This window comes from Salvelinus alpinus, chromosome 2 (genome assembly GCF_045679555.1).
Source record: "Salvelinus alpinus chromosome 2, SLU_Salpinus.1, whole genome shotgun sequence".
Classification (NCBI taxonomy): Eukaryota; Metazoa; Chordata; class Actinopteri; order Salmoniformes; family Salmonidae; genus Salvelinus; species Salvelinus alpinus.
This window is the reverse complement of record NC_092087.1, coordinates 68,100,678-68,128,670: the sequence shown is the minus strand read 5'-3', so window position 1 is coordinate 68,128,670 and position 27,993 is coordinate 68,100,678. Positions and strand designations below refer to the sequence as shown.

Below are 27,993 nucleotides of genomic sequence, written 5' to 3'. Positions count from 1 at the left end.
GAATAGAAGGTGTGGTCTTGGTCGAAGATCTTGCGCTCTTTGGCAAATCAATTCATTTTGAGAAGTGAAAGCAATTCGCACATCGAAAAACACCCGTCGTCAAGAAACGTGCAAGTTTATAAAATTCAACCTGTGGAGGAATCAACGACTTCTGCGATGTGAACTTTGGGGTATTAAATCCACGAGAAGCGTGCAAAGGAAAAAGCTACTGAATTTAACCATTAAGAAGCACTCCAGTTGAAGTTTACATGAAAGTGATGTTCTAGAAGAAAAACACGGCAACGATAGCCATATTCTGCTGCACCAATTCGCCATATGGCTAGAGCGCATGCCTCTTTAGTGTGTTTTTAGCCCGTTGTGGATTATTATGAGGCGTCATGGCGTGGTGTGACCGTGGGTGTCAGATACTGTTGACCATCGTGGGCGCTTTTACAGCTTTCAGTCTGATGACAATAGCTATTGGGACCGACTACTGGCTCTATTCTCGGGCGTACATATGTAACGCCACCAATGTCACCACCGATGACATGCAACCCAAGAAAACTAGAGGCGACCTGACGCATTCCGGGCTGTGGCGGATTTGTTGTATAGAAGGTACTGTTGTTATTTATTCTGGTCTATTCTTTTGAGTTTTTCATTTGGTTAATATAGGAAAGTATCTGATGTATGAATCATTGACGTGCGTAAAAGTAGTACATGTTTAGTTTGTGACACCCGTTTTTAGTTAGCATAGTGTATTATGATACGACTTTATGTTGGGGCGTTTGAGGAAAAACAACCTTGTCTATAGTGAAAAAAAACTGTCCATGCACAGAGTGAAAAGTTGTTAGGACGTTTGATAGAACAGAGATCTTGGAACGCGAAGTGCAGCTGGAGGTGTAGGCTAATTGTGGGCGCGTTATACCATTATGTATCCCTGTGCGTAATGCATCCCTGTGCGTAATGCAATGTATCAGGCCTACTTTATGTTTTTGCTTCGGATATGACGTGGCATCGTTACCATATACTCCACATGCATAATGCACGGCTGTATGGAAATGTCATAGCCTACTCAACCCGTGTATAATCAATGGCTGTTACTTTTAGGAGTGCAAAACTACGAGTTCAACTTCAGACTGTTTAGATGCGCTTCTCCAAACGGCGGTTCTTTGTCCATCCAGTTCAGTGTATGTGATGCTGTTGCTTGGCAACTACACCTAAGACATTGCTATGGGAACATGAGTGAGATTTAGAAATAGAGTTGTCTGCAAATAGGTTTAACTTTGATAAAATTCTAATCATATATGTTTTTCACCGACACGAGATGGAACGAATATATAAATTGCTTTCTCGTTTCAACACGAGCTGGGTTGGGCTTTGCTAATAGAGTTGCACAGCAATGAAATATTCAGTCAAAATAATGAATCATGTCTACCCATTTGAGCCAGGTGCTGATCATTGTATCTATCAATACATCTTAATCAATACGATCAATCTGTTAAGTGGTGTCCTTCGATTTGGTCACATCCAGATCAATATAGCATCTAAATTACATAATGGATAATTAATGGATGTTGGGTCTCTACTTTTCCCTACCAAACCCCAGTTATTTACTCTTCTGCATTGAAGTAGCCACTAGCCAGCTCTTCCAGATTACTTGCGTCACTGTTAAGCGAAATCAACTACGTTTTAATAAATATACCGCAGCTAACCGCTGTAGTGTTGAGATTGAGAAATTATTCTCTAGCGAAGTGAAGTGCATTTAAGTAAATTGTCCCGGGGTAAAATGGACACTTCCACTTAAGATTTTGATTATCAAACCTTGCTATATGATACAAAAGTGATATGTTAGGTAAATATTATTTGGCGTTATTTATTCTGTAGGCTAGTAAGTGAAGCATTGCATAAAACGCATTTCTTCAAAGTCGAATCAAGTGCGCATGAAGTGTCTGAAAGTCGAGCCGGCTGATTTGGTGCTGTCCATTGTGCGTGGCGCTGAAACGTGTCTTCACAAAGCGCAGCGGAAAGCGATGACCCCCATGAGAGAATACTAACGCAACCGGAGAAGACCATTTCAACTTCCACAGTCAATATGTGTTGAGTAACAGCATGAATTACAAGCTACAGACTGCTAAGTGAAATTATTCAGTGGCAAAGAAGAATACTAACATACAGAGAGAGAGCGAGAGAAGTCAAGGTTGAGAAAAAATACATTTCTCAATTATTGCTATTCCATGCATGTCCACAGCTAGGCAATACAATGTCAAGTGGCAACATTACTCACAATCCTCTTTCCCTTTCTCCACCCTCTGTACTTTCCCAACCAATTTCTCCAACCCCTAACGTGACATAACATGTATGTAGCAAACTATAAGTTACTAAATTGGCCTCACACTGCTCTCCTCTTTAACGAAGTGTTCCAAATGGAAAGCTCTTTATTTAGTGCTTTGTAAAACAACACGTTCTTCGCTGCGGGAGAGCATAGGGGAGGCGTTTTAAAACGCGCACGGAACGACCTGAGTCTTCTTCCCAGCTCGCCTTTAAATCAAACAAGAACTCCCACTTAACCAGCGCTTCCTTCCTGTGTCGGCGGGAGACGAGATGACGTACTTCAAAGAGAGTGAGAGGGGTCTTATTTCCTTCCTTCTAAGTAGACAGACACCTGTTGAATGACTGTCAATCTCTCTCAGATGTGTTCTTTGTGTCGGCGGGAGACGAGATGACGTACTTCAAAGAGAGTGAGAGGGGTCTTATTTCCTTCCTTCTAAGTAGACAGACACCTGTTGAATGACTGTCAATCTCTCTCAGATGTGTTCTTTGTGTTATTGAATGGCATTTGATTTTGAATAGCTATTGTTGCCTGCCAGACTGAATAAGAAAGACTTCTTGGTGATAATGAGGATGATACATGGGTCTTGTTGGGTGTTTTGCTCTGTGAGGTAATTGTTGAATGATGTTTGTAATAAGCAAAGGTGGGTTGTGAGAGACTGTTTATAGCTAGCAAAACACATTTTGGGGGTTTCAAAACATTGTGTTGTGTGTGGGTGTGTACGCACGTCTGTGTGCACACCCGCCAGTCCCTGTTATGAATGCATCAGTAGGATGTCAAAGGGCTCCTCTGAGATGTAGGCATGAAATGTGCTTCTTGGGCACTAGGAGGAGGTTGCCATGGCAAAGCTATGCTGAGTAATAAAGAATGCACTGTTGTCTCGCAGGCAGACAGACTGAGTTTCCACTAGTTACCACAGGCACAAAGTCATTGTCTATATCGTAAAAATGTAAGCTTAGGTTAGTAGTGTGGTTAGATTTAGATTTAAAATCACATTTTAAGAAGAGAAATTGTAGAAATAGGCAGGGTTTATGACTTTGTGGCTGTGGTAACTCGTGATGACTGACAGACGGGAGAGAAACTCCCCTTCTCTCTCGCTCTCTTCATATGTGTATCTCTCTCATCACCAACTTTATTAGGCCAACAGGTCAAACATATCAGCTGTGTTCCAATTGTCTAAGATGGCTTCCTTTCTTAGACAATCTCTTTGATCAGTGATCTGAAAAGATGTGGGGGGGTGATGACAGATGTCATATCAGAATGAGTGCTTCATCCGGTATCACCTGTGACAGCTGTGATTAGCCAGCCGCATCCCCTACCAGCCATTACTCACCTGCTTTTCGCTGTTAGCTCTTTCTGCACATCTCCATCAGTAAAAAATAAAAATAATAATTGCCTCCCGAGTGGCGCAGTGGTTTAAGGCACTGCATCACATTGCCTGAGGTGTCACTACAGCCCCGAGTTCGATCCCAGGCTGTATCACAGCTGGCTGTGACCGGGAGACCCATGAGGCAGCACAGCGTCGTCCAGGTTAGGGGAAGGTTTGGCCGGCTGGGATTTCTTTGTCCCGCCGCGCTCTAGCGACTCCTTGTGGCAGGCCGGGCGCCTGCAAGCTGACTTGGGTCGCCAGTTGTACGGTGTTTCCTGCGACACATTGGTGCTTCTGGGTTAAGCGAGCAGTCCGTCAAGAAGTAGCAGGGTCATGTTTTGGAGGACGCATGGCTCTCGACCTTCGCCTCTCCCGAGTCTGTACGGGAGTTGCAGCGATGGGACAAGACTAACTACCAATTGGGGAGAAAAAGGTGTAAAAGTACCAACAAATGAAATTTAGCCGTGATGCGAGCTGTGGTTGTGCAGACACTGAGGAATCTTCTGCTACATTTGTTTAATTATTGGAGTGGCTCACAGTGGGAGAAAAGTGGATACATTGTATCTTTTCATTGTTAGAACCAAGAGTACAGGCCAGTCTGGCTATCAAGCCAACCTGGTCTCAGAGCATTTCGTATATTCTTCTGTATGTAAATCCGAGACACACCATTTAGTATGATATGTTACATTTTGTATGGTATGTATTAATTTGTGGATATCCATCACCCATTTTGTATGATATACACATTTTAATTTGTAACATATGTTATGAATTTGCAAAACGTACAATATGTTACAAATTCTAGCTAGGTGGCTAACATTAGCTAGCTTGCTAACATAAGCTAGGCTAGGGGTTAGGGTTAGGTTAGGGTTAGCTAAAATGGTTAGGGGAAGCTAACATGCTAAGAAGTTGCAAAGTAGCTAAAAAGTAGTAAGTAGTTGAAAAGTTGCTAAAATGCTGAAGTTATCCCGTGATGACGTTCGAACTCGCAACCTTTGGTTTGCTAGACGTTCCCGTTATATGCCCGCCCAACCACCCTACTTTCGTTTTTGCCTTAAGTAACGATCGGTCTTATATAACCATACCAAATGTCACATATACTAAATTGAGTGTCCCAGATTTAGCTTATTTTGTTACCTCTAGTCAATGAGATCAGGCTGGTCACGCAGCCCCAGTGCCATAGAGTGAAAGCGGTGCACAGTGACAGTCATGCTTGCACCCTTATGTCTTTGAAAACCACGTCTCACATTTGATATAATTTCATAAACCACGTTGCGGGCCGTTTTAAACTACTCAGGCCGCTGATTGTTGTTTTGATAAACGACCTTGTTCAGTCATGTTACCTAGCTAGCTAAACAACCTGGTAACTTGACCAATAGGCTATGCACAAATGTGGATTGCACAGGAAGAATGGAAAAGAGAGCCTACTCAAAGAGATGTGCTTCAAAGGTAAGATGCATATGCCTAATATAAATAAATCTAAACTATGTCTTAAATCAAAAATCTATATTTTTCCGGTGTTCCTTCAAATCTGTTTGGTGCCTAACTTTTCTAAGTTGGGAGCAGTGTGCGTGTGTGTGTGTGAGCGAGACCTTGAGGCAATATTAGATTGAGTACTGCCCTGTATCCAACGCTACAGCGTACACCAGAACCAATGCTAATGATATCTCCCTGTAAATCTCCTGGGTAAATCATAACTCTGTATGCTTAGCTGACTTCTTATAGGCTGAGCGATACCACCTTAGGGTTTTGTTAGAACATTGGGCAACAATTCATGTCAAGAAAGAGAGAGTGATGTGAGTCTGTGTGTAAGACAGGGAGGTAGAGTAAGTATGTGTGAAATATACAGCGTAAAGTTATCTGAAGAGTAAGCTAAAGATGGTTTCATATAGTGTGTTTTCCCCTTACTACAATGATATGCAGATCAATATGCATTTACAGTTGAAGTCGGAAGTTTACATATGCTCTTAGGTTGGAGTCATTAAATCTTGTTTTTCAACCACTCCACGCATTTCTTGTTAAACTATAGTTTTGGCAAGTCGATTAGGACATCTACTTTGTGCATGACACAAGTCATTTTTCCACAATTGTTTACAGACGGATTATTGAGATTATTGATCTCAATTATTTATTATTATTAAGCATGGATTCAGATTGTTTAATAGTCACATGTACATAGTTGCAGGTGCGATTGCAGTGCACAGTGAAAATCTTATGCTTTGAGCTCCAACATGCAGGGGAGCAACAGGAGAAAGAATGTTCATAGGGGTAGCAGGTAAGGTAAGTGAGAGTTGAGACAACACTACACAACAACACTATACTAATCCAACAATGGTTGTACATGAACAATGTCTGCTCATTAGAAAAATATATTATGCCTCATGCCACAGTGGAAGTGAAGCTAAAATGGTTCCCAACACTCAATGCACTTCTGTGTTGAGCTGTAAAGGCACTCACTAAGTCTTAGAGATTGCAGTTTTGCTATACATTGGGGTTGCTTAATTGTCATAATTAAAAATGACAATACAAATTGATTGCCAAAGAAGACATGCCTATTATAATGCTGATTATTTTGTTACCCCACTGATTTTCATACAAAACAAACAATTTAACCTGTGAATTATTCATTTATTTTAAATGATTGTCAAATCTGCAAGGGACATTTTCTATCACTGCTAGGAAATTATGTATTCTAGTGGTTAGGGTGTATCACAGTTAGACAGTCCATTTTCAATATACACATCCCACCACTAGGGGCAGCAGCGGCCAGGCCAGGTGATTTTTAAGTGCCAACAGGGTTAAAGAGTGATTGCTCACAGGCAGGGGTTGGGACCCCCCCAAAAAATCAAATTGTTTCGTTCTGAATAGAACCGTATTTTTTTCGTTACGTTCCACTGTTCCAACCTGCAAAATAAAGTTCTGAACCGGTTCTAACCCCCAAAAAGTTATGGTTTATATTGTTCCTTTTTAAACCTCTCAAATGTTTACATTTAGCTCAACATTAAATTAATTCACCAATCAGTGAGGATAGAGCAGCTTGCTATGGAGTGGGCAATCTATAGTTGTTTACATGTGCGATGGACAGACAACTGTAGGGCTCGAGATGACAAAAAAAAATTGCGTATTGGGAAAGAGCGAGAGAAGTTGGAGGAGGTTTGGCTTGAAGAGCTTATTGACATGCATAATCTGAATTAGGCCGACATAATTATACATTCAGAGGAGCGGCTTCTATGGAGGAACTTTGAATGTCTTTGAACTTCAGAGAGTTGGCTAAACGTTGAACCAGATCGAGTGAGCTAGCTAGCTAACAAGCTGTGTGTGCAGAGCGGCACAAGAATTAAAAACACTTATTTTTGTAGTTAATAAATCCAATGTGAAACGTGATAACTATAGTATCCTTAACTAGCATTGAAAAAGTTAATTCTAATTAAATAAATAACTTCACCCTAATTTCTGAATCCCGCTAGTAACGTCAGTAGGCTACAGTAGTTTCGGAGGGGGAGGGGCAGGTAGCCTACACATGCGCACATGCATTGGCAGAAATATCCAGCTGGCAGGTAGACACCTGAGTGACAGAGTAAGGGCTTTACATAGGTGCTTTGTTGCATTATTTTGTGGGACTGCAAGAAATGCCCGGAACTTAAAACTTTGTCACATGCGCCGAATACAACAGGTGTAGACCTTACTGTGAAATGCTTACTTACAAGCCCTTAACCAACAAGGCAGTTTTAAGAAAATAGAGTTAAGTAAATATTTACTACATGAACTAAAGTTAAAAAACACAACAACAATAATGAGGCTATATACAGGGGGTACCGGTACCGAGTCAACGTGCGGGGGTACAGGTTAGTCGAAGTAATTTTTTACATGTAGGTAGGAGTAAATCAAATCAAATGTATTTATATAGCCCTTCTTACATCAGCTGATATATCAAAGTGCTGCACAGAAACCCAGCCTAAAACCACAAACAACAAGCAATGCAGGTGTAGAAGCACGGTGGCTAGGAAAAACTCCCTAGAAAGGCCAAAAGCTAGGAAGAAACCTAGAGAGGAACGAGGCTATGAGGGGTGGCCAGTCCTCTTCTGGCTGTGCCGGGTGGAGATTATAACAGAAGATGGCCAAGATGTTCAAATGTTCATAAATGACCAGCATGGTCAAATAATAGTCATCACAGTGAACAGGTCAGGGTTCCATAGCCACAGGCAGAACAGTTGAAACTGGAGCAGCAGCACGGCCAGGTGGACTGGGGACAACAAGGAGTCATCACGCCTGGTAGTCCTGAGGCATGGTCCTAGGGCTCAGGTCCTCCGAGAGAGAATTAGAGAGAGCATGCTTAAATTCACACAGGACACCGGATAAGACAGGAGAAATACTCCAGATATAACAGACTGACCCTTGCCCCCCGACACACAAACTACTGCAGCATAAATACTGGAGGCTGAGACAGGAGGGGTCAGGAGACACTGTGGCCCCATCCGATGATACCCCCGGACAGGGCCAAACAGGCAGGATATAACCCCACCCACTTTGCCAAAGCACAGCCCCCACACTACTAGAGGGATATCTTCAACCACCAACTTACCATCCTGAGACAAGGCCGAGTATAGCCCACAAAGATCTCTGCCACGGCACAACCCAAGGGGGGGCGCCAACCCAGACAGGAAGACCGCGTCAGTGACTCAACACACTCAAGTGACGCACCCCTCCTAGGGAAGGCATGGAAGAGCACCAGTAAGCCAGTGACTCAGCCCCTGTAATAGAGTTAGAGGCAGAGAATCCCAGTGGAGAGAGGGGAACCGACCAGGCAGAGACAGCAAGGGCGGTTCGTTGCTCCAGTGCCTTTCCGTTCACCTTCACACTCCTGGGCCAGACTACACTCAATCATAGGACCTACTGAAGAGATGAGTCTTCAATAAAGACTTAAAGGTTAAGATCGAGTCTGCGTCTCTCACATGGATACGCAGACCATTCCATAAAAATTGAGCTCTATAGGAGAAAGCCCTGCCTCCAGCTGTTTGCTTAGAAATTCTAGGGACAATTAGGAAGCCTGCGTCTTGTGACCGTAGCGTACGTGTAGGTATGTACGGCAGGACCAAATCGGAAAGATAGGTAGGAGCAAGCGCATGTAATGCTTTGTAGGTTAGCAGTAAAACCTTGAAATCAGCCCTTGCCGTAACAGGAAACCTGTGTAGGGAGGCTAGCACTGGAGTAATATCATGCCATTTTTGGGTTCTAGTCAGGATTCTAGCAGCCGTGTTTAGCACTAACTGAAGTTTATTTAGTGCTTTATCCGGTTAGCCGGAAAGTAGAGCATTGCAGTAGTCTAACCAAGAAGTAACAAAAGCATGGATACATTTTTCTACATCAATTTTGGACAGAAGATTTCTGATTTTTGCAATGTTACGTAAATGGAAAAAAGCTGTCCTTGAAACAGTCTTGATATGTTTGTCAATAGAGTCCAGAGTAACGCCGAGGTCCTTCACAGTTTTATTTGGATGACTGTACAACCATCAAGATTAATTGTCAGATTCAACAGAAGATCTCTTTGTTTCTTGGGACCTAGAACAAGCATCTCCGTTTTGTCTGAGTTTAAAAGTAGAAAGTTTGCAGCCATCCACTTCCTTATGTCTGAAACACAGGCTTCCAGCGAGGGCAATTTTGGGGCTTCACCATGTTTCATTGAAATGTACAGCTGTGTGTCATCCGCATAGCAGTGAAAGTTAACATTATGTTTTCGAATGACATCCCCAAGAGGTAAAATATATAGTGAAAACAATAGTGGTCCTAAAACGGGACCTTGAGGAACACTGACATTTACAGTTGATTTGTCAGAGGACAAACCATTCACAGAGACAAACTGATATCTTTCCGACAGATCAGATCTAAACCAGGCCAGAACTTGTCCGTGTAGACCAATTTGGGTTTCCAATCTCTCCAAAAGAATGTGGTGATCGATGGTATCAAAAGCAGCACTAAGGTCTAGGAGCACGAGGACAGATGCAGAGCCGCGGTCTGACACCATTAAAAGGTAATTTACCACCTTCACAAGTGCAGACTCAGTGCTATGATGGGGTCTAAAACCAGACTGAAGCATTTAGTATACATTGTTTGTCTTCAGGAAGGCAGTGAGTTGCTGCGCAACAGCTTTTTCTAACATTTTTGAGAGGAATGGGAGATTCGATAAAGGCCGATTGTTTTTTATATTTTCTGGGTCACGGTTTGGCTTTTTCAAGAGAGGCTTTATTACTGCCACTTAGTGAGTTTGGTACACATCCGGTGGATAGAGAGCCATTTATTATGTTCAACATAGGAGGGCCAAGCACAGGAAGCAGCTCTTTCAGTAGTAGGTCCAGTATGCAGCTTGAAGGTTTAGAGGCCATGATTATTTTCATCATTGTGTCAAGAGATATAGTACTAAAACACTTGAGTATCTCCCTTGATCCTAGGTCTTGGCAGGGTTGTGCAGACTCAGGACAACTGAGCTTTGGAGGAATATGCAGATTTAAAGAGGAGTCTGTAATTTGCTTTCTAATGATCATGATCTTTTCCTCAAAGAAGTTCATGAATTTATTACTGCTGAAGTGAAAGCGATCCTCTCTTGGGGAATGCTGCTTTTTAGTTAGCTTTGCGACAGTATCAAAAAGAAATTTCGGATTGTTCTTATTTTCCTCAATTAAGTTGGAAAAATAGGATGATCGAGCAGCAGTGAGGGCTCTTCGATACTGCACGGTACTTTCTTTCCAAGCTAGTCGGAAGACTTCCAGTTTGGTGTGGCGCCATTTCCGTTCCAATTTTCTGGAAGCTTGCTTCAGAGCTCTGGCATTTTCTGTATACCAGGGAGCTAGTTTCTTATGACAAATGTTTTTAGTTAGGTATTGCGCAAGGTTAAATTGAGTTCCTCAGTTAGGTGGTTAACTGATTTTTGTCCTCTGACTTGGGTAGGCAGAGGGAGTCTGGAAGGGCATCAAGGAGTAAAGTGATTATGCATAGATAATAAACAGTGAGTAGTATTGGGGATTTACCAGTACCTATACTGTTTTCTTCTAATATTTCTATGACAGTAGCGGCAGTGTAAAAACAAAAGAGGGGGGTGTCAATGCAAATATTTTGATTAATTGTTCAGCAGTCTTATGACTTGGGGGTAGAAGCTGTAAAATAATGTTCTTAGCTGGTTCCCACGCTTTAAAAAGAACGGCTCTGTTCCCGGAAGAGTATAGATCACTTTCGTTCCCGGTTCTGATTCTGTTCCTACAAATGTTTTGTTATTTTCTGTTCCCTGAACTGGTTCCAACCCTTGCTTACAGGTACAGTTGAAGTCGGAGGTTTACATACACTTAGGTTGGAGTCATTAAAACTAGTTTTTCAACCACTCCACAAATGTCTTGTTAACAAACTATAGTTTTGGCAAGTCGGTTAGGACATCTACTTTGTGCATGACACAAGTAATTTTTGCAACAATTGTTTACAGACAGATTAATTCACTTATAATTCACTGTATCACAATTCTAGTGGGTCAGAAGTTTACATACACTAAGTTGACTGTGCCTTTAAACAGCTTGGAAATTTTCAGAAAATGATGTCATGGCTTTAGAAGCTTCTAATAGGAGGTGTACCTGTGGATGTATTTCAAGGTCTACCTTCAAACTAAGTTCCTCTTTGCTTGATATCATGGGAAAATGAAAATAAATCAACCCAGACCTCAGAAAATAAATTGTAGACCTCCACAAGTCTGGTTCATCCTTGGGAGCAATTTCCAAACATCTGTACAAACAATAGTACGCAAGTATAAACACCATGGGAACACGCAGCCGTCATACCGCTCAGGAAGGAGACGCCTTCTGTCTCCTAGAGATGAACGTACTTTGGAGCGAGAAGTTCAAATCAATCCCAGAACAACAGCAAAGGACCTTGTGAAGATGCTGGAGGAAACGGGTACAAAAATATCTATATCCACAGTAAAACGAGTCCCATATCGTCATAACCTGAAAGGCTGCTCAACAAGGAAGAAGCCACTGCTCCAAAACTGCCATAAAAAAAGCCAGACTACGGTTTGCAACTGCACATGAGGACAAATATCGTACTTTTTGGAGAAATGTCCTCTGGTCTGATGATGCAAAAATAGAACTGTTTGGCCATAATGACCATCGTTTTGTTTGGAGGAAAAAGGGGGAGGCTTGCAAGCCGAAGAACACCATCCCAACCGTGAAGCATGGGGGTGGCAGGATCATGTTGTGGGGGTGCTTTGCTGCAGGAGGCACTGGTACACTTCAAAGTAGATGGCATCATGAGGACAGAAAATTATGTGGATAGATTGAAGCAACATCTCAAGACATCAGTCAGGAAGTTAAAGCTTGGTCGCAAATGGGTCTTCCAAATGGACAATGACTCCAAGCATACTTCCAAAGTTGTGGCAAAATGACTTAAGGACAACAAAGTCAAGTTATTGGAGTGGCCATCACAAAGCCCTGACCTCAATCCCATAGAAAATTCGTGGTGAGAACTGAAAAAGTGTGTGCGAGCAAGGAGGCCTACAAACCTGACTCATTTACACCAGCTCTGTCAGGCGGAATGGGCCAAAATTGACACAACTTCTTGTGGGAAGCTTGTGGTAGGCTACCCGAAGTTAAAAGTTTGACCCAAGTTAAACAATTTAAAGGCAATGCTACCAAATACTAATTGAGTGTATGTAAACTTCTGACCCACTGGGAATGTGACGAAAGAAATAAAAGCTGAAATAATTAATTCTCTCTACTATTATTCTGACATTTCACATTCTTAAAGTAAAGTGGTGATCCTAACTGACCTAAGACAGGGAATTTTTACTAAGATTAAATGTCAGGAATTGTGAAACTGAGTTTAAATGTATATGGATAAGGTGTATGTAAACTTCCGACTTCAATTGTATATTCCGGACCTTACTACATTCCTCCTTCCTATGGATATGAGCAAATCAGCTATTTTCTGCAGTAGGTATAGCCTATTCTATACTGAACAAAAATCTAAACGCAACATGTAAAGTGTTTGTTTCATGAGCTGAAATAAAAAGATCCCAGAAATGTTTCATGTGCACAAAAAGCTTATTTCTCTCAATTTGTGCACACATTTGTTAACAGTTATGTAAGTGAGCATTTGTCCTTTGCCAAGATAATCCATTCACCCGACAGGTGTGGCATATGAAGAAGCTGATTAAACAGCATGATCATTACACAGGTGCACCTTGTGCTGGGGACAATACAAGGCCACTAAAATGTGCAGTTTTGTCACACAACAATGCCACAGATGTCTCAAGTTGAGGGAGCATGCAATTGACATGCTGACTGCAGGAATGTCCACCAGAGCTGTTGCCAGATAATTTAATGTTAATTTCTCTACCATAATCCGCCTCCAATGTTGCTACGTCCATCCGGCCTCACGACCGCAGACCATGTGTAACCATGCCACCCCAGGACCTCCACATCCAGAATTTCGGCATAACTGCAGAAACCATCTCAGCAAAGCTCATCTGTGTGCTCGTCTTCATCACCAGGGTCTTGGCCTGACTGCAGTTCAACGTCGTAAACGACATCAGTGGGCAAATACTCACCTTCGATGACCACTGGCGCGATGGAGAAGTGTGCTCTTCACAGTTTTAATCTTGGTTTCAACTGTACGGGGCAGATGGCTGAACACATGGCGTCGTGTGAGCGAGTGGTTTGCTGATGTCAACGTTGTGAACAGAGTGCCTCGTGGTGGTGGTGGGGTTATGGAATGGGCAGGCATAAGCTAAGGACAATGAACACAATTGCATTTTATTGTTGGCAATTTGAATGCACAGAGTTACCGTGACAAGATCCTGAGGCCCATTGTCGTGCCATCACCTCATGTTTCAGCATGATAATGCACGACCCCATGTCGCAAGGATCTGTACACAATTCCTGGAAGCGGAAAGTATCCTAGTTCTTCCATGGCCTGCATACTCACCAGACATGTCACCCTTTGAGCATGTTTGGGATGCTCTGGATCGACGTGCACGACAGATTGTTCCAGTTTCCACCAATATCCAGCAACTTTGCACAGTCATTGAAGAGGATTGAGACAACATTCCACAGGCCACAATGAACAACCTGATCAACTCTGAGGTAAATGGTGGTCACACCAGATACTGGCTGTTTTTTCTGATCCACAACCCTTTTTTAAGGTATCTTTGACCAACAGATGCATATCTGTATTCCCAGTCGTGAAATCCATAATTTATTTATTTCAATTGACTGATTTCCATATCAACTGTAACTCAGTAAAATGGTTGCATTTATATTTTTTGTTCAGTGTATTATACAGTAAACAGTGTGAAGTTAAATGTGTTATATTGAGTATAGGTGTGAATATCAGGGACAGACTTTTGTCCTGGGAGACAGGGCTAACAGAGATGTTAACAGCTTCACACATGTTTTGCATGCAAAAAAAAGTATTTTTGGGCCCTCACCAGTCTGCATTCCTGAGTTGAACACCCTAACCAGTCATTTCAATTGCAATTAATGTCTTCTGACCCACTACAAGCTTTAAGGAGTGTGTGTCTCTTCAATCCCATATTATCAGTAAGAAAGACGGAGACAAATACAGAGGCGTTGGGAGGCCCAGAGAGACCAGTGCAGTCTGGGTAACTTGGTCTCTCTCTCTCTCTCTCTCCATGCTCAGTAGCCAGGACTGTCATTACAACAGCTATTTGAGATCAGCTTGACCGGGATTGTCGACAAACGCATTACACTTGACTTGTAAATGTAATTAACCCCTGAGCTGACATTCACTATGAGCCATAGGGAAATAGTCTATGCCATGACTGCAGACAGCTATTGGAGGTACTCACATCAGAGCTGACTACAGACAGCTATTGGAGGTACTCACATCAGAGCTGACTACAGACAGCGATTGTCGACAAACGCATTACACTTGACTTGTAAATGTAATTAACCCCTGAGCTGACATTCACTATGAGCCATAGGGAAATAGTCTATGCCATGACTGCAGACAGCTATTGGGGGTACTCACATCAGAGCTGACTACAGACAGCTATTGGAGGTACTCACATCAGAGCTGACTACAGACAGCTATTGGAGGTACTCACATCAGAGCTGACTGCAGACAGCTATTGGAGGTACTCACATCAGAGCTGACTACAGACAGCTATTGGAGGTACTCACATCAGAGCTGACTACAGACAGCTATTGGAGGTACTCACATCAGAGCTGACTACAGACAGCTATTGGAGGTACTCACATCAGAGCTGACTACAGACAGCCATTGGGAGTACTCACATCAGAGCTGACTACAGACAGGCCCAGGGGGTGTTTGGGGCAGTGGTTTACCATGTTAGACCCCCTGGTCTGGGCACCTATCTATTTTGAAGTTCTTAGGATGTCTGTGAAGTCAGGCGTCTATGTTATCGATTTCCCATAGGCTTCCATTGTAGCTATAGAGAGCAGTGGGCTCTTGTTGTGTTCTGTTGGCCTTGGTTCCTCGTGAGTGTGGGTTAGAGTACTGGGGCTATAGCAGGTAGAAGTATCCTATGTTGGGGTTGTAACCAGCCCAGAGTTTTGTTCCTCTGAGGTGTTTTTCAATTTTTCCAATGCTGTTGGGTGACTGTCACTGTTCTCCCATGGGCTATACAATGTGTTAGAGAGCGGTGCACTCCAGCTGTTTTATGTGCGTTTCAAATTGGAGTGTTGGCTGCTTTTGGGCCCAGGGGGTGTCTGGGGCAGTGGTCCACAATGTGGGGGTTGTGCCCAGACCAGGGGGTCTATTTTGGAGGCGTTTTAGGGGTCTCTCAGTCCCTTCTAAGTTGGGTGTCCTGGTCGTAGCTTTCTCATTGATTTCCACTGTGACAGTGGAGACTGTTTGGTGGTAGTTGCTCCGTACCGCAAAATGCTTACGAGCCCTTTCCCAACAATGCAGAGTTAAAAAGTAAGAACATTTGCAAATAAAAATATAAATAGTAACACTATACAAGGAGTCCTGGTACCGAATAAATGTGCAGGGGTATTTTTTATGTTATTTATTGAACCTTTATTTAACTAGTCTGGGACTCCCAATCACTTGTGATACAGCCTGGAATCAAACCAGGGTCTGTAGTGACGCCTCTATCACTGAGATGCACTGCCTAAGACCGCTGCGCCACTTGTGAGCAAATTAGGTAGCGGTAGTTGAGGTAATATGTAGGTCGGGGTAAACGTGACGAGGCAATCAGGATAGATAATAAACAAAGTAGCAGCAGTATATGTGGAGAGTGTTTTGTGTGTGGGTGTGTTTTGTGTGTATGTGTCAGTGTAAGTATGTGTGAATGTGTGGGTAGAGTCCAGTGAGTTTGCATAGAGTCAGTGTAAGAAAGGGTCAATGCCATAGTCCGGTTAGCTATTAAATGCACTGATTGCCCATAGATTCCACTCACCTGGTGTCCTGAATCAGTTCCTGATTTAGAGGGGAAGAATACAGATCTGCCTTAGAGATACCAATCATAGAAAAATAGAATCACCACACACAGACCAATAAACCACTTAAAAGGCATGTTTACATTACTATCTTGTCTCATAAATGATTGATATCTGTTTTAGAGTGAATTAAGTCTCTGTTCATTCGCACACTTGACTCCCCAACCTCTGGTTGAGGCAGCAATTTCAGTGGAAAAGTGAGACACGTTTCAATATTCATGTCACCGCCATGTTTTATTCTCTTAAAAGTGCAGAGAAGATTTTCTTAACCAAGAGTCAAACTCTTTGAATGGAAGTTTGCCTTGGGGCTGAAGAACATCAGAACTCTTTTGTGGGTGTGCAGACTGACTTCCCTGTCCTCAGTTGGTTTCAAATATGGGGGGTGAAACTAAGCTTGCTACGTCTAGGGGACCTAAGTTTACCCAAGTCATTCATAATCTGATATAAATGTGTGCATTTCACATGAGAAGTCAGTTAAGCAATGTGTGTGTCCTTATGGCAGAAGGTGTACTCGCCAGGGTTCAGGTTGAGCTTGAACCGCCAGCCCAAGCAGGTTATCAATATTCACAGACAGTGACCTAAACGATCATCTAAAAAAATAAAAACAAACGGTCATATCAAATTAAAAGTGTCCAAACAAACACAGCCTCCGGGATGGGAGGCTACTCAATTTACCTCTCACTCCACCATTGCCTGTCAATCACTAGCACCTACAGTTGAAGTCGGAAGTTCACATACACCTTAGCCAAATACATTTAAACTCAGTTTTTCACAATTCCTGACGTTTAATCCTAGTAAAAATTCCCTGTTTTAGGTCAGTTAGGATCACCACTTTATTTTAAGAATGTGAAATGTCAGAATAATAGTAGAGAGAATTCTTTATTTCAGCTTTTATTTCTTTCATCACATTCCCAGTGGGTCAGAAGTTTACATACACTCAATTAGTATTTGGTAGCATTGCTTTTAAATTGTTTAACTTGGGTCAAACGTTTCGGGTAGCCTTCCACAAGCTTCCCACAATAAGTTGGGTGAATTTTGTCCCATTCCTCCTGACAGAGGAGCCGACTCTTTTCTCTGTATATATCAACGATGTCGCTCTTGCTGCGGGTGATTCCCTGATCCACTTCTACGCAGACGACACCATTCTGTATACATCTGGACCTTCTCTGGACACTGTGTTAACTAACCTCCAAACAAGCTTCAATGCTATTCAACACTCCTTCTGTGGCCTCTAACTGCTCTTAAACGCTAGTAAAACCAAATGCATGCTATTCAACCGTTCGCTGGCCGCACCCGCCCGCCCGACTAGCATCACTACTCTGGACAGTTCAGACCTAGAATATGTGGACAACTACAAATACCTAGGTGTCTGGCTAGACTGTAAACTCTCCTTCCAGACTCATTTTAAACATCTCCAATCCAAAATCAAATCTAGAATCGGCTTTCTATTTCGCAACAAGCCTCCACTCACGCCGCCAAACTTACCCTAGTAAAACTGACTATCCTACCGATCCTCGACTTCGGCGATGTCATCTACAAAATAGCTTCCAATACTCTACTCAGCAAACTGGATGCAGTCTATCACAGTGCCATCCATTTTGTTACCAAAGCCCCTTATACCACCCACCACTGCGACCTGTATGCTCTAGTCAGCTGGCCCTCGCTACATATTCGTCGCCACTGGCTCCAGGTCATCTATAAGTCTATGCTAGGTAAAGCTCCGCCTTATCTCAGCTCACTGGTCACGATAACAACACCCACCCTTTGCACGCGCTCCAACAGGTATATTTCACTGGTCATCCCCAAAGCCAACAAATAATTTGGCTGCCTTTCCTTCCAGTTCTCTGACGCCAGTGACTGGAACGAATTGCAAAAATTGCTGAAGCTGGAGACTTATTTCCCTCACTAACTTTAAACATCAGCTATCTGAGCAGCTAACCGATCACTGCAGCTGTACATAGCCCATCTGTAAATAGCCCACCCAATCTTCCTACCTCATCCCAATATTGTTTTTATTTATTTTCTGCTCTTTTGCACATCAGTATTTCTACTTGCACATCATCTGCTCATCTATCACTCCAGTGTTCATTTGCTAAATTGTAATTACTTCACTACTATGGCCTATTTATTGCTTTACCTCCTCATGCCATTTGCACACACTGTATATAGACATTTTTCTATTGTGTTATTGACTGTACGCTTGTTTATTTCATGAGTAACTCTGTGTTGTTGTTTGTGTCGCACTGCTTTGCTTTATCTTGGCCAGGTCGCAGTTGTAAAAGAGAACTTGTTCTCAACTACCTGGTTAAATAAAGGTGAAAAAAAAACTGAGCTGGTGTAACTGAGTCAGGTTTTTAGGCATCCTTGCACGCACACGTTTTTTCAGTTCTGCCCACACATTTTCTATAGGATTGAGGTCAGGGCTTTGTGGATGGCCACTCCAATACCTTGACTTTGTTGTCCTTAAGCCATTTTGCCACAACTTTGGACGTATGCTTGGGGTCATTGTTCATTTGGAAAACCCATTTGCGACCAAGCTTGAACTTCCTGACTGATGTCTTGATGTTGCTTTTTTTTGGTATTCCGTCCTCATGATGCCATTTTGTGAAGTGCACCAGTCCCTCCTGCAGCAAAGCACCCCGACAACATAATGCTGCCACCCCCGTGCTTCACGGTTGGGATGGTGTTCTTCGGCTTGCAAGCCTCCCCCTTTTTCCTCCAAACATAACGATGGTCATTATGGCCAAACAGTTCTATTTTTGTTTCATCAGACCAGAGGACATTTCTCCATAAAGTACGATCTTTGTCCCCATGTGCAGTTGCAAACCGTAGTCTGGCTTTTTTATGGCGGTTTTGGAGCAGTGGCTTCTTCCTTGTTGAGCGGCCTTTCAGGTTATGTCGATATAGGACTTCGTTCCCTCCTGAATCCTCCTCCCCCTCCTCCCCCCTCCTCCCTCTCTGCTGATGACTTCGTCAACCATTTTGAAAAGAAGGTCGACGACATCCGATCCTCGTTTGCTAAGTCAAACGACACCGCTGGTTCTGCTCACACTGCCCTACCCTGTGCTTTGACCTCTTTCTCCCCTCTCTCTCCAGATGAAATCTCGCGTCTTGTGACGGCCGGCCGCCCAACAACCTGCCCGCTTGACCCTATCCCCTCCTCTCTTCTCCAGACCATTTCCGGAGACCTTCTCCCTTACCTCACCTCGCTCATCAACTCATCCTTGACCGCTGGCTACGTCCCTTCCGTCTTCAAGAGAGCGAGAGTTGCACCCCTTCTGAAAAAACCTACACTCGATCCCTCCGATGTCAACAACTACAGACCAGTATCCCTTCTTTCTTTTCTCTCCAAAACTCTTGAACGTGCCGTCCTTGGCCAGCTCTCCTGCTATCTCTCTCAGAATGACCTTCTTGATCCAAATCAGTCAGGTTTCAAGACTAGTCATTCAACTGAGACTGCTCTTCTCTGTGTCACGGAGGCGCTCCGCACTGCTAAAGCTAACTCTCTCTCCTCTGCTCTCATCCTTCTAGACCTATCGGCTGCCTTTGATACTGTGAACCATCAGATCCTCCTCCTCACCCTCTCCGAGCTGGGCATCTCCGGCGCGGCCCACGCTTGGATTGCGTCCTACCTGACAGGTCGCTCCTACCAGGTGGCGTGGCGAGAATCTGTCTGCGCACCACGTGCTCTCACCACTGGTGTCCCCCAGGGCTCTGTTCTAGGCCCTCTCCTATTCTCGCTATACACCAAGTCACTTGGCTCTGTCATATCCTCACATGGTCTCTCCTATCATTGCTATGCAGACGACACACAATTAATCTTCTCCTTTCCCCCCTCTGATAACCAGGTGGTGAATCGCATCTCTGCATGTCTGGCAGACATATCAGTGTGGATGACGGATCACCACCTCAAGCTGAACCTCGGCAAGACGGAGCTGCTCTTCCTCCCGGGGAAGGACTGCCCGTTCCATGATTTCGCCATCACGGTTGACAACTCCATTGTGTCCTCCTCCCAGAGTGCTAAGAACCTTGGCGTGATCCTGGACAACACCCTGTCGTTCTCAACTAACATCAAGGCGGTGACCCGTTCCTGTAGGTTCATGCTCTACAACATTCGCAGAGTACGACCCTGCCTCACGCAGGAAGCGGCGCAGGTCCTAATCCAGGCACTTGTCATCTCCCGTCTGGATTACTGCAACTCGCTGTTGGCTGGGCTCCCTGCCTGTGCCATTAAACCCCTACAACTCATCCAGAACGCCGCAGCCCGTCTGGTGTTCAACTTTCCCAAGTTCTCTCACGTCACCCCGCTCCTCCGCTCTCTCCACTGGCTTCCAGTTGAAGCTCGCATCCGCTACAAGACCATGTTGCTTGCCTACGGAGCTGTGAGGGGAACGGCACCTCCGTACCTTCAGGCTCTGATCAGGCCCTACACCCAAACAAGGGCACTGCGTTCATCCACCTCTGGCCTGCTCGCCTCCCTACCTCTGAGGAAGTACAGTTCCCGCTCAGCCCAGTCAAAACTGTTCGCTGCTCTGGCACCCCAATGGTGGAACAAACTCCCTCACGACGCCAGGTCAGCGGAGTCAATCACCACCTTCCGGAGACACCTGAAACCCCACCTCTTTAAGGAATACCTAGGATAGGATAAAGTAATCCTTCTAACCCCCCCCCCCCCTTAAAAGAGTTAGATGCACTATTGTAAAGTGGTTGTTCCACTGGATATCATAAGGTGAATGCACCAATTTGTAAGTCGCTCTGGATAAGAGCGTCTGCTAAATGACTTAAATGTAAATGTAAATGTTTTACTGTGGATATAGATACTTTTGTACCTGTTTCCTCCAGCATCTTCACAAGGTCCTTTGCTGTTGTTCTGGGATTGATTTGAACTTTTCGTGCCAAAGTACATTCATCTCTAGGAGACAGAACGCGTCTCCTTCCTGAGCGGTATGACGGCTGCGTAGTCCCATGGTGTTTATACTTGCGTACTATTGTTTGTACAGATGAACGTGGTACCTTCAGGCGTTTGGAAATTGTTCCCAAGGATGAACCAGACTTGTGGAGGTCGACAATTGTTTTTCTGAGGTCTTGGCTGATTTCTTTTGATTTTCCCATGATGTCAAGCAAAGAGGCACTGAGTTTGAAGGTAGGCCTAGAAATACATCCACAGGTACACCTCCAATTGACTCAAATGATGTCAATTAGCCTATCAGAAGCTTCTAAAGCCATGACATCATTTTCCGGAATTTTCCAAGCTGTTTAAAGGCACAGTCAACTTAGTGTATGTAAACTTCTGACCCACTGGAGTTGTGATACAGTGAATTATAAGTGAAATAATCTGTCTGTAAATAATTGTTGGAAAATGTACTTGTGTCATGCACAAAGTAGATGTCCTAACCGACTTGCCAAAACAATAGTTTGTAAACAATATATTTGTGGAGTGGTTGAAAAACTAGTTTTAATGACTCAAACGTAAATGTATGTAAACTTCCGACTTCAACTGTACCTGTAAGCAAGAGTTGGAACCAGTTCAGGGAACAGAACAGAAAATAACAAAACATTTGTAGTAACAGAATCAGAACCGGGAACGAAAGTTATCTATACTATTCCGGGAACAGAACCGTTCTTTTAAAAGCATGGGAACCAGTTAAGAAAGTTATTTTACAGCTTCTACCTCCAAGCAATAAGACTGCCGAACAATTAATCAAATGGCCACCCCAAATATTTGCATTGACGCCCCCTATTTTGTTTTTACACTGCTGCTACTGTCGTAGAAATATTTGAAGAAAACAGTATAGGTATTGGAAAATCCCCAATGCTACTCGCTGTTTATTATCTATGCATAATCACTTTACTCCTACCTACATGTAAAAAGTACTTTGACTAATCTGTACCCGCACGTTGACGCGGTACCCCCCTTGTGTTATTATTTTTTTACTTTAAAAAAACAAACTTTAGTTTATGTAGTAAATATTTACTTAACTCTATTTTCTTAAAACTGCATTGTTGGTTAAAACCGTTAACGGGGTCGATATGACAACAGCCAGTGAAAGTGCAGGGCGCCAAATTCAAAACATCATAATTAAAATTCCTCAGACATACAAGTATTTTACACCATTTTAAAGATAAACTTGTTGTTAATCCCACCACAGTGTCCGATTTCAAAAAGACTTTACGACGAAAGCACACCAAACGATTATGTTAGGTCTGTACCTAGTCACAGAAAAACCCAGCCATTTTTCCAGCCAAAGAGAGGAGTCACAAAAAGCAGAAATAGAGATAAAATTAATCACTAACCTTTGATGATCTTCATCAGATGACACTCATAGGACTTCATGTTACACAATACATGTTTTGTTCGATAAAGTTCATATTTATATCCCAAAATTGGCGCGTTATGTTCAGTAATGTTTTGCCTCCAAAACATCCGGTGATTTTGCAGAGAGCCACATCAATTTACAGAAATACTCATAATAAACATTGATAAAAGATACAAGTATTATACATGGAACTTTAGATAAACTTCTCCTTAATGCAACCGCTGTGTCAGATTTCAAAGAAACTTTACGTAAAAAGCACACCATGCTATTATCTGAGTACAGCGCTCAGAGCCCAAATAAGCCATACAGATATCCGCCATGTTTTGGAGTCAACAGAAGTCAGAAATAGCATTATAAATATTCACTTACCTTTGATGATCATCAGAATGCACTCCCAGGAATCCCAGTTCCACAATAAATGTTTGTTTTGTTCGATATAGTCCATCATTTATGTCCAAATACCTCCATTTTGTTTGCGCGTTCAGTCCAGTAATCCAAATTCATGACGCGCAGGGCAGACGATAAGTCAAACAATTCCATTACAGTTCATCGAAACATGTCAAATGATGTATAGAATCAATCTTTAGGATGTTTTTAACATAATCTTCAATAATGTTTCAACCGGAGAATTCCCCTTGTCTTCAGAAATGTAATGGAAAGCAGGTCGCTCTCACGTGAGCGTGCATGTTCAGCTCATGCCAGACACCTGACTCAAAGAGCTCTCCTTCCCTCATTCTTCACAGTAGAAGCATCAAACAAAATTCTAAAGACTGTTGACATCTAGTGGAAGCCTTAGGAAGTGCAATATGACCAATATCCCACTGTATATTGAATAGGCAAACCTACAAACCTCAGATTTCCCACTTCCTGGTTGGATTCTTTTCTCAGGTTTTTGCCTACCATATGAGTTCTGTTATACTCACAGACATCATTCAAACAGTTGTAGAAACTTCAGAGTGTTTTCTATCCAAATATACTAATAATATGCATATCTTAGCCTCTGAGCCCGAGTAGCAGGCAGTTTACTCTGGGCACCTTTTCATCCAAGCTACTCAATACTGCCACTCAGCCATAAGAAGTTAAGGGCTTCTAAGTAAGCATTTCACAGTAAGGTCTACACCTGTTGTATTCGGCGCATGTGACAAAGTTTTAAGTTCCAGGCATTTTTTGCAGTCCCACAAAAAAACGCAACAAAGAGCCTATGTAAAGCCCTTACTCTGTCACTCAGGTGTCTACCTGCCAGCTGAACATTTCTGCCAATGTGTGTGCGCATGTGTAGGCTAACTGCCCCTCCCCCTCCGAAGCTACTGTATCCTACTGACGTTACAAGCGAGATTCAGAAATTAGAGTGAAGTTATTTATTTAAATATAACTTTTTCAATGCTAGTTAAGGATACTATAGTTATCACGTTTCACATTGGATTTATTAACTACAAAAAGATAAGACGTGTTTTTAATTCTTGTGCCGCACTGCACACACAGCTTGCTCTGGTTCAACGTTTAGCCAACTCTCTGAAGTTCAAAGACATTCAAAGTTCCTCCATAGAAGCCGCTCCTCTGAATGTATAATTATGTAGGCCTAATTCAGATAATGCATGTCAAACCTCCTCCAACCTCTCTCGCTCTTTCCCAATACGCAAAATTTCAGTTGTAATCTCAAGCCCTACAGTTGTCTGTCCATCGCACATGTAAACAACTATAGATTGCCCACTCCATTGCAAGCTGCTCTATCCTCACTGATTGGTGAATTAATTTAATGTTGAGCTAAATGTAAACATTTCAGAGGTTTAAAAAGGAACAATATAAACCATAACTTTTTGGGGGTTAGAACTGGTTCAGAACTTTATTTTGCAGGTTGGAACAGTGGAACGGAATGAAAAAAATATGGTTCTGTTCAGAACTAAATGATTGGGAAAAAAATTGGTTTCAACCCCTGCCTCTGAGCAATCACTCTTTCTTAACCCTGTTGGCACTTAAAATCGCCTGGCCGCTGCTGCCCCTAGTGGTGGGATGTGTATATTGAAAATGGACTGTCTGTCTAACTGTGGTACACCCTAACCACAAGAATACAAAATGTCCCTTGCAGATTTGACAATTTTAAATAAATGAATAATTCACAGGTTAAATTGTTTGTTTTGTATGAAAATCAGTGGGGTAACAAAATAATCAGCATTCTAATTGGCATCTCTTCTTTGGCAATCAATTTGTATTGTCATTTTTAATTATGACAATTAAGCAACCCCAATGTATAGCAAAACTGCAATCTCTAAGACTTAGTGAGTGCCTTTACAGCTCAACACAGAAGTGCATTGAGTATTGGGAACCATTTTAGCTTCACTTCCACTGTGACATGGCATGAGGCATAATATATTTTTCTAATGAGCAGACATTGTTCATGTACAACCATTGTTGGATTAGTATAGTGTTGTTGTGTAGTGTTGTCTCAACTCTCACTTACCTTACCTGCTACCCCTATGAACATTCTTTCTCCTGTTGCTCCCCTGCATGTTGGAGCTCAAAGCATAAGATTTTCACTGTGCCCTGCAATCGCACCTGCAACTCTGTACATGTGACTATTAAACAATCTGAATCAATGCTGAATTGGAGTTATATATATATATATATATATATATATATATATTAGTACCAGTCAAAAGTTTGGACACACCAACTCATTCAAGGGCTTTTCTTAATTTTTTACTATTTTCTACATTGTAGAATAATAGTGAAGACATGAAACAACACATATGTAATCATGTTGTAACCACAAAAGTGTTAATAAATCAAAATATATTTTATATTCTTCAAAGTAGCCACCCTTTGCCTTGATAACAGCACTGCACACTCTTGACATTCTCTCAACCAGCTTCACCTGGAATGCTTTTCCAACAGTCTTGAAAGAGTTCCCACATATACGGAGCACTTGTTGGCTGCTTTTCTTTCACTCTGCAGTCCGACTCATCCCAAACCATCTCAATTTGGTTGAGGTCGGGGGATTGTGGAGGCCAGGTCATCTGATGCAGCACTCCATCACTCTCCTTCTTGGTCAAATAGCCCTTACACAGCCTGGAGGTGTGTTTTGGGTCATTGTTCTGTTGAAAAACAAATTATAGTCCCGTTAAGCGCAAACCAGATGGGGTGGCGTATCGCTGCAGAATGCTGTGGTAACGATGCTGGTTAAGTGTGCCTTGAATTCTAAATAAATCTCTGACAGTGTCACCAGCAAAGCACCATCACACCTCTTCCTCCATGCTTCACGGTGGGAACCACACATGCGGAGATCATCTGTTCATCTACGTTGCGTCTCACAAAGACACGGGCGGTTGGAACCAAAAATCTCAAATTTGGACTCATCAGACCAAAGGACAGATTTCCACCAGTCTAATGTCCATTGCTTGGGTTTCTTAGCCCAAGCAAGTCTCTCCTCCTTATTGGTGTCCTTTAGTAGGGGTTTCTTTGCAGCAATTCGACCATGAAGGCCTGATTCACGCAGTCTCCTCTGAACAGTTGATGTTGATGTCTGTTACTTGAACTCTGTGAAGCATTTCTTTGAGTCTGGTAATTCTAATGAACTTATCCTCTGCAGCAGAGGTAACTCTGGGTCTTAATTTTCTGTGGCTGTCCTCATGAGCCAGTTTCATCATAGCGTTTGATGGTTTTTGCGACTGCACTTGAAGAAACTTTTAAAGTTCTTAAAATGTTCTACATTGACTGACCTTCATGTCTTAATAATGATGGACTGTCATTTCTCTTTGCTTATTTCAAATCAAATTTATTTTATTTTTCAAATGTATTTATATAGCCCTTCGTACATCAGCTGATATCTCGAAGTGCTGTACAGAAACCCAGCCTAAAACCCCAAACAGCAAGCAATGCAGGTGTAGAAGCACGGCGGCTAGGAAAAACTCCCTAGAAAGGCCAAAACCTAGGAAGAAACCTAGAGAGGAACCAGGCTATGAGGGGTGGCCAGTCCTCTTCTGGCTGTGCCAGGTGGAGATTATAACAGAACATAGCCAAGATGTTCAAATGTTCATAAATGACCAGCATGGTCAAATAATAATAATCACAGTAGTTGTCGAGGGTGCAGCAAGTCAGCACCTCAGGAGTAAATGTCTTGCCATAATATGGACTTGGTCTTTTACCAAATAGGGCTATCTTCTGTATACCACCCCTACCTTGTCACAACACAACTGATTGGCTCAAACGCATTACGAAGGAAAGAAATTCCTTTTAACAAGGCACACCTGTTAAATGAAATGCATTCCAGGTGACAACCTCATGAAGCTGGATGAGAGAATGCAAAGGCTGGCTACTTTGAAAAGTCTCAAATCTCAAATATATTTTGATTTGTTTATCACTTTTTTGGTTACTACAGGATTCCATATGTGTTATTTCATAGTTTTAATGTCTTCACTATTATAGTAAAAATAAAGAATAACCCTTGAATGAGTAGGTGTGTCCAAGCTTTTGACTGGTACTGTATAAAAACCATTAGCCATGTTTCAAATGTCCACTAACCTGCACGAGCTGGAATCAACGTCTCGAACCCTTCTCTGTGAAGTGTGCACTCTTTTCTAACAAGACTTTCTGTGGTTCTTTGGACTCCACAGGGATCAACAAAGGAAGCTGTCTTCGGATCAATCACTTCCCAGAAGATAACAACTATGACACAGACAGCTCAGAATACATCTTACGTAAGTGCTTGTCTCCCGCCACCACATCCTGATGTCTTTTCATCCTTTATCATTGTGTGTAAAAGCACACAATGCCCATAGATACTCAATGGTTGCCCATAGATACTCAATGGTTGCCCATAGATACTCAATGGTTGCCCATAGATACTCAATGGTAGTCAGTGGACAAGGTGTGCTTTATCTGTCAATACTCCCTTGGCCCTGGTCCATAACAGCATGATGTCATGGCAGTAATTGGAGCTATGGAGAGAGAGAGACCAATGGCGTAAGTGCTGGGTTTATATAGAGCCGTCAGTGGTGGAAAAAAGTACCCAATTTCCATACTTGAGTAAAAGTAAAGTTACGTAAATAGAAAATGACTCAAGTTAAAGTCACCCAGTTAAAATACTACTTGAGTAAGTCTAAAAGTATTTGGTTTTAAATATACTGTACGTAAGTATCAAAAGTAAATAGAAATTTAACCACTGCTAGCACTTGGCCTGCTGTGTGTTGGTAACCATCTTACAAAAATACATTTATAAAACGATGCGAAAAACTAAGAAAAAACGGCTCGTGTCATAGTTTTAACTGTATGTTAGTGATGATGCCAAAAATGTCTAGTCCTTTACATTTGGCTACATGCATGTAATGCAATAGCAGCCAAAATGGGGCATTAACAATACTGTTAAAAGTACTAGCACACTTCTCTGTACATCCATAATGCAATAACAGCAGAAAATGTACAGAGATAGTGAGTTAGTGACGATGCTAGACATGCTAATGCTGAAACATGCTAATCATCCTAAACATACTAATGTTGTAGTCATGCTAACGTTGCAAACATACTAACCATCCTAACTGCTGT

The 27,993-nt window shown here is 42.5% G+C and overlaps 1 protein-coding gene across 1 annotated transcript in view; it reads left to right on the top strand.

The window, feature by feature from the left end:
• Positions 1 to 44: 44 nt before the first annotated feature.
• LOC139567522 (voltage-dependent calcium channel gamma-4 subunit-like) overlaps positions 45 to 27,993 on the top strand; it is a 31,230-nt gene continuing 3,281 nt past the window's right edge. Inside the window, exons 1-2 of the mRNA XM_071388850.1 lie at positions 45 to 594; positions 27,066 to 27,149. Coding sequence (XP_071244951.1) covers positions 378 to 594; positions 27,066 to 27,149 — 301 coding nt within the window. The 5' untranslated portion in view covers positions 45 to 377. The remainder of the gene's footprint in view (positions 595 to 27,065; positions 27,150 to 27,993) is intronic.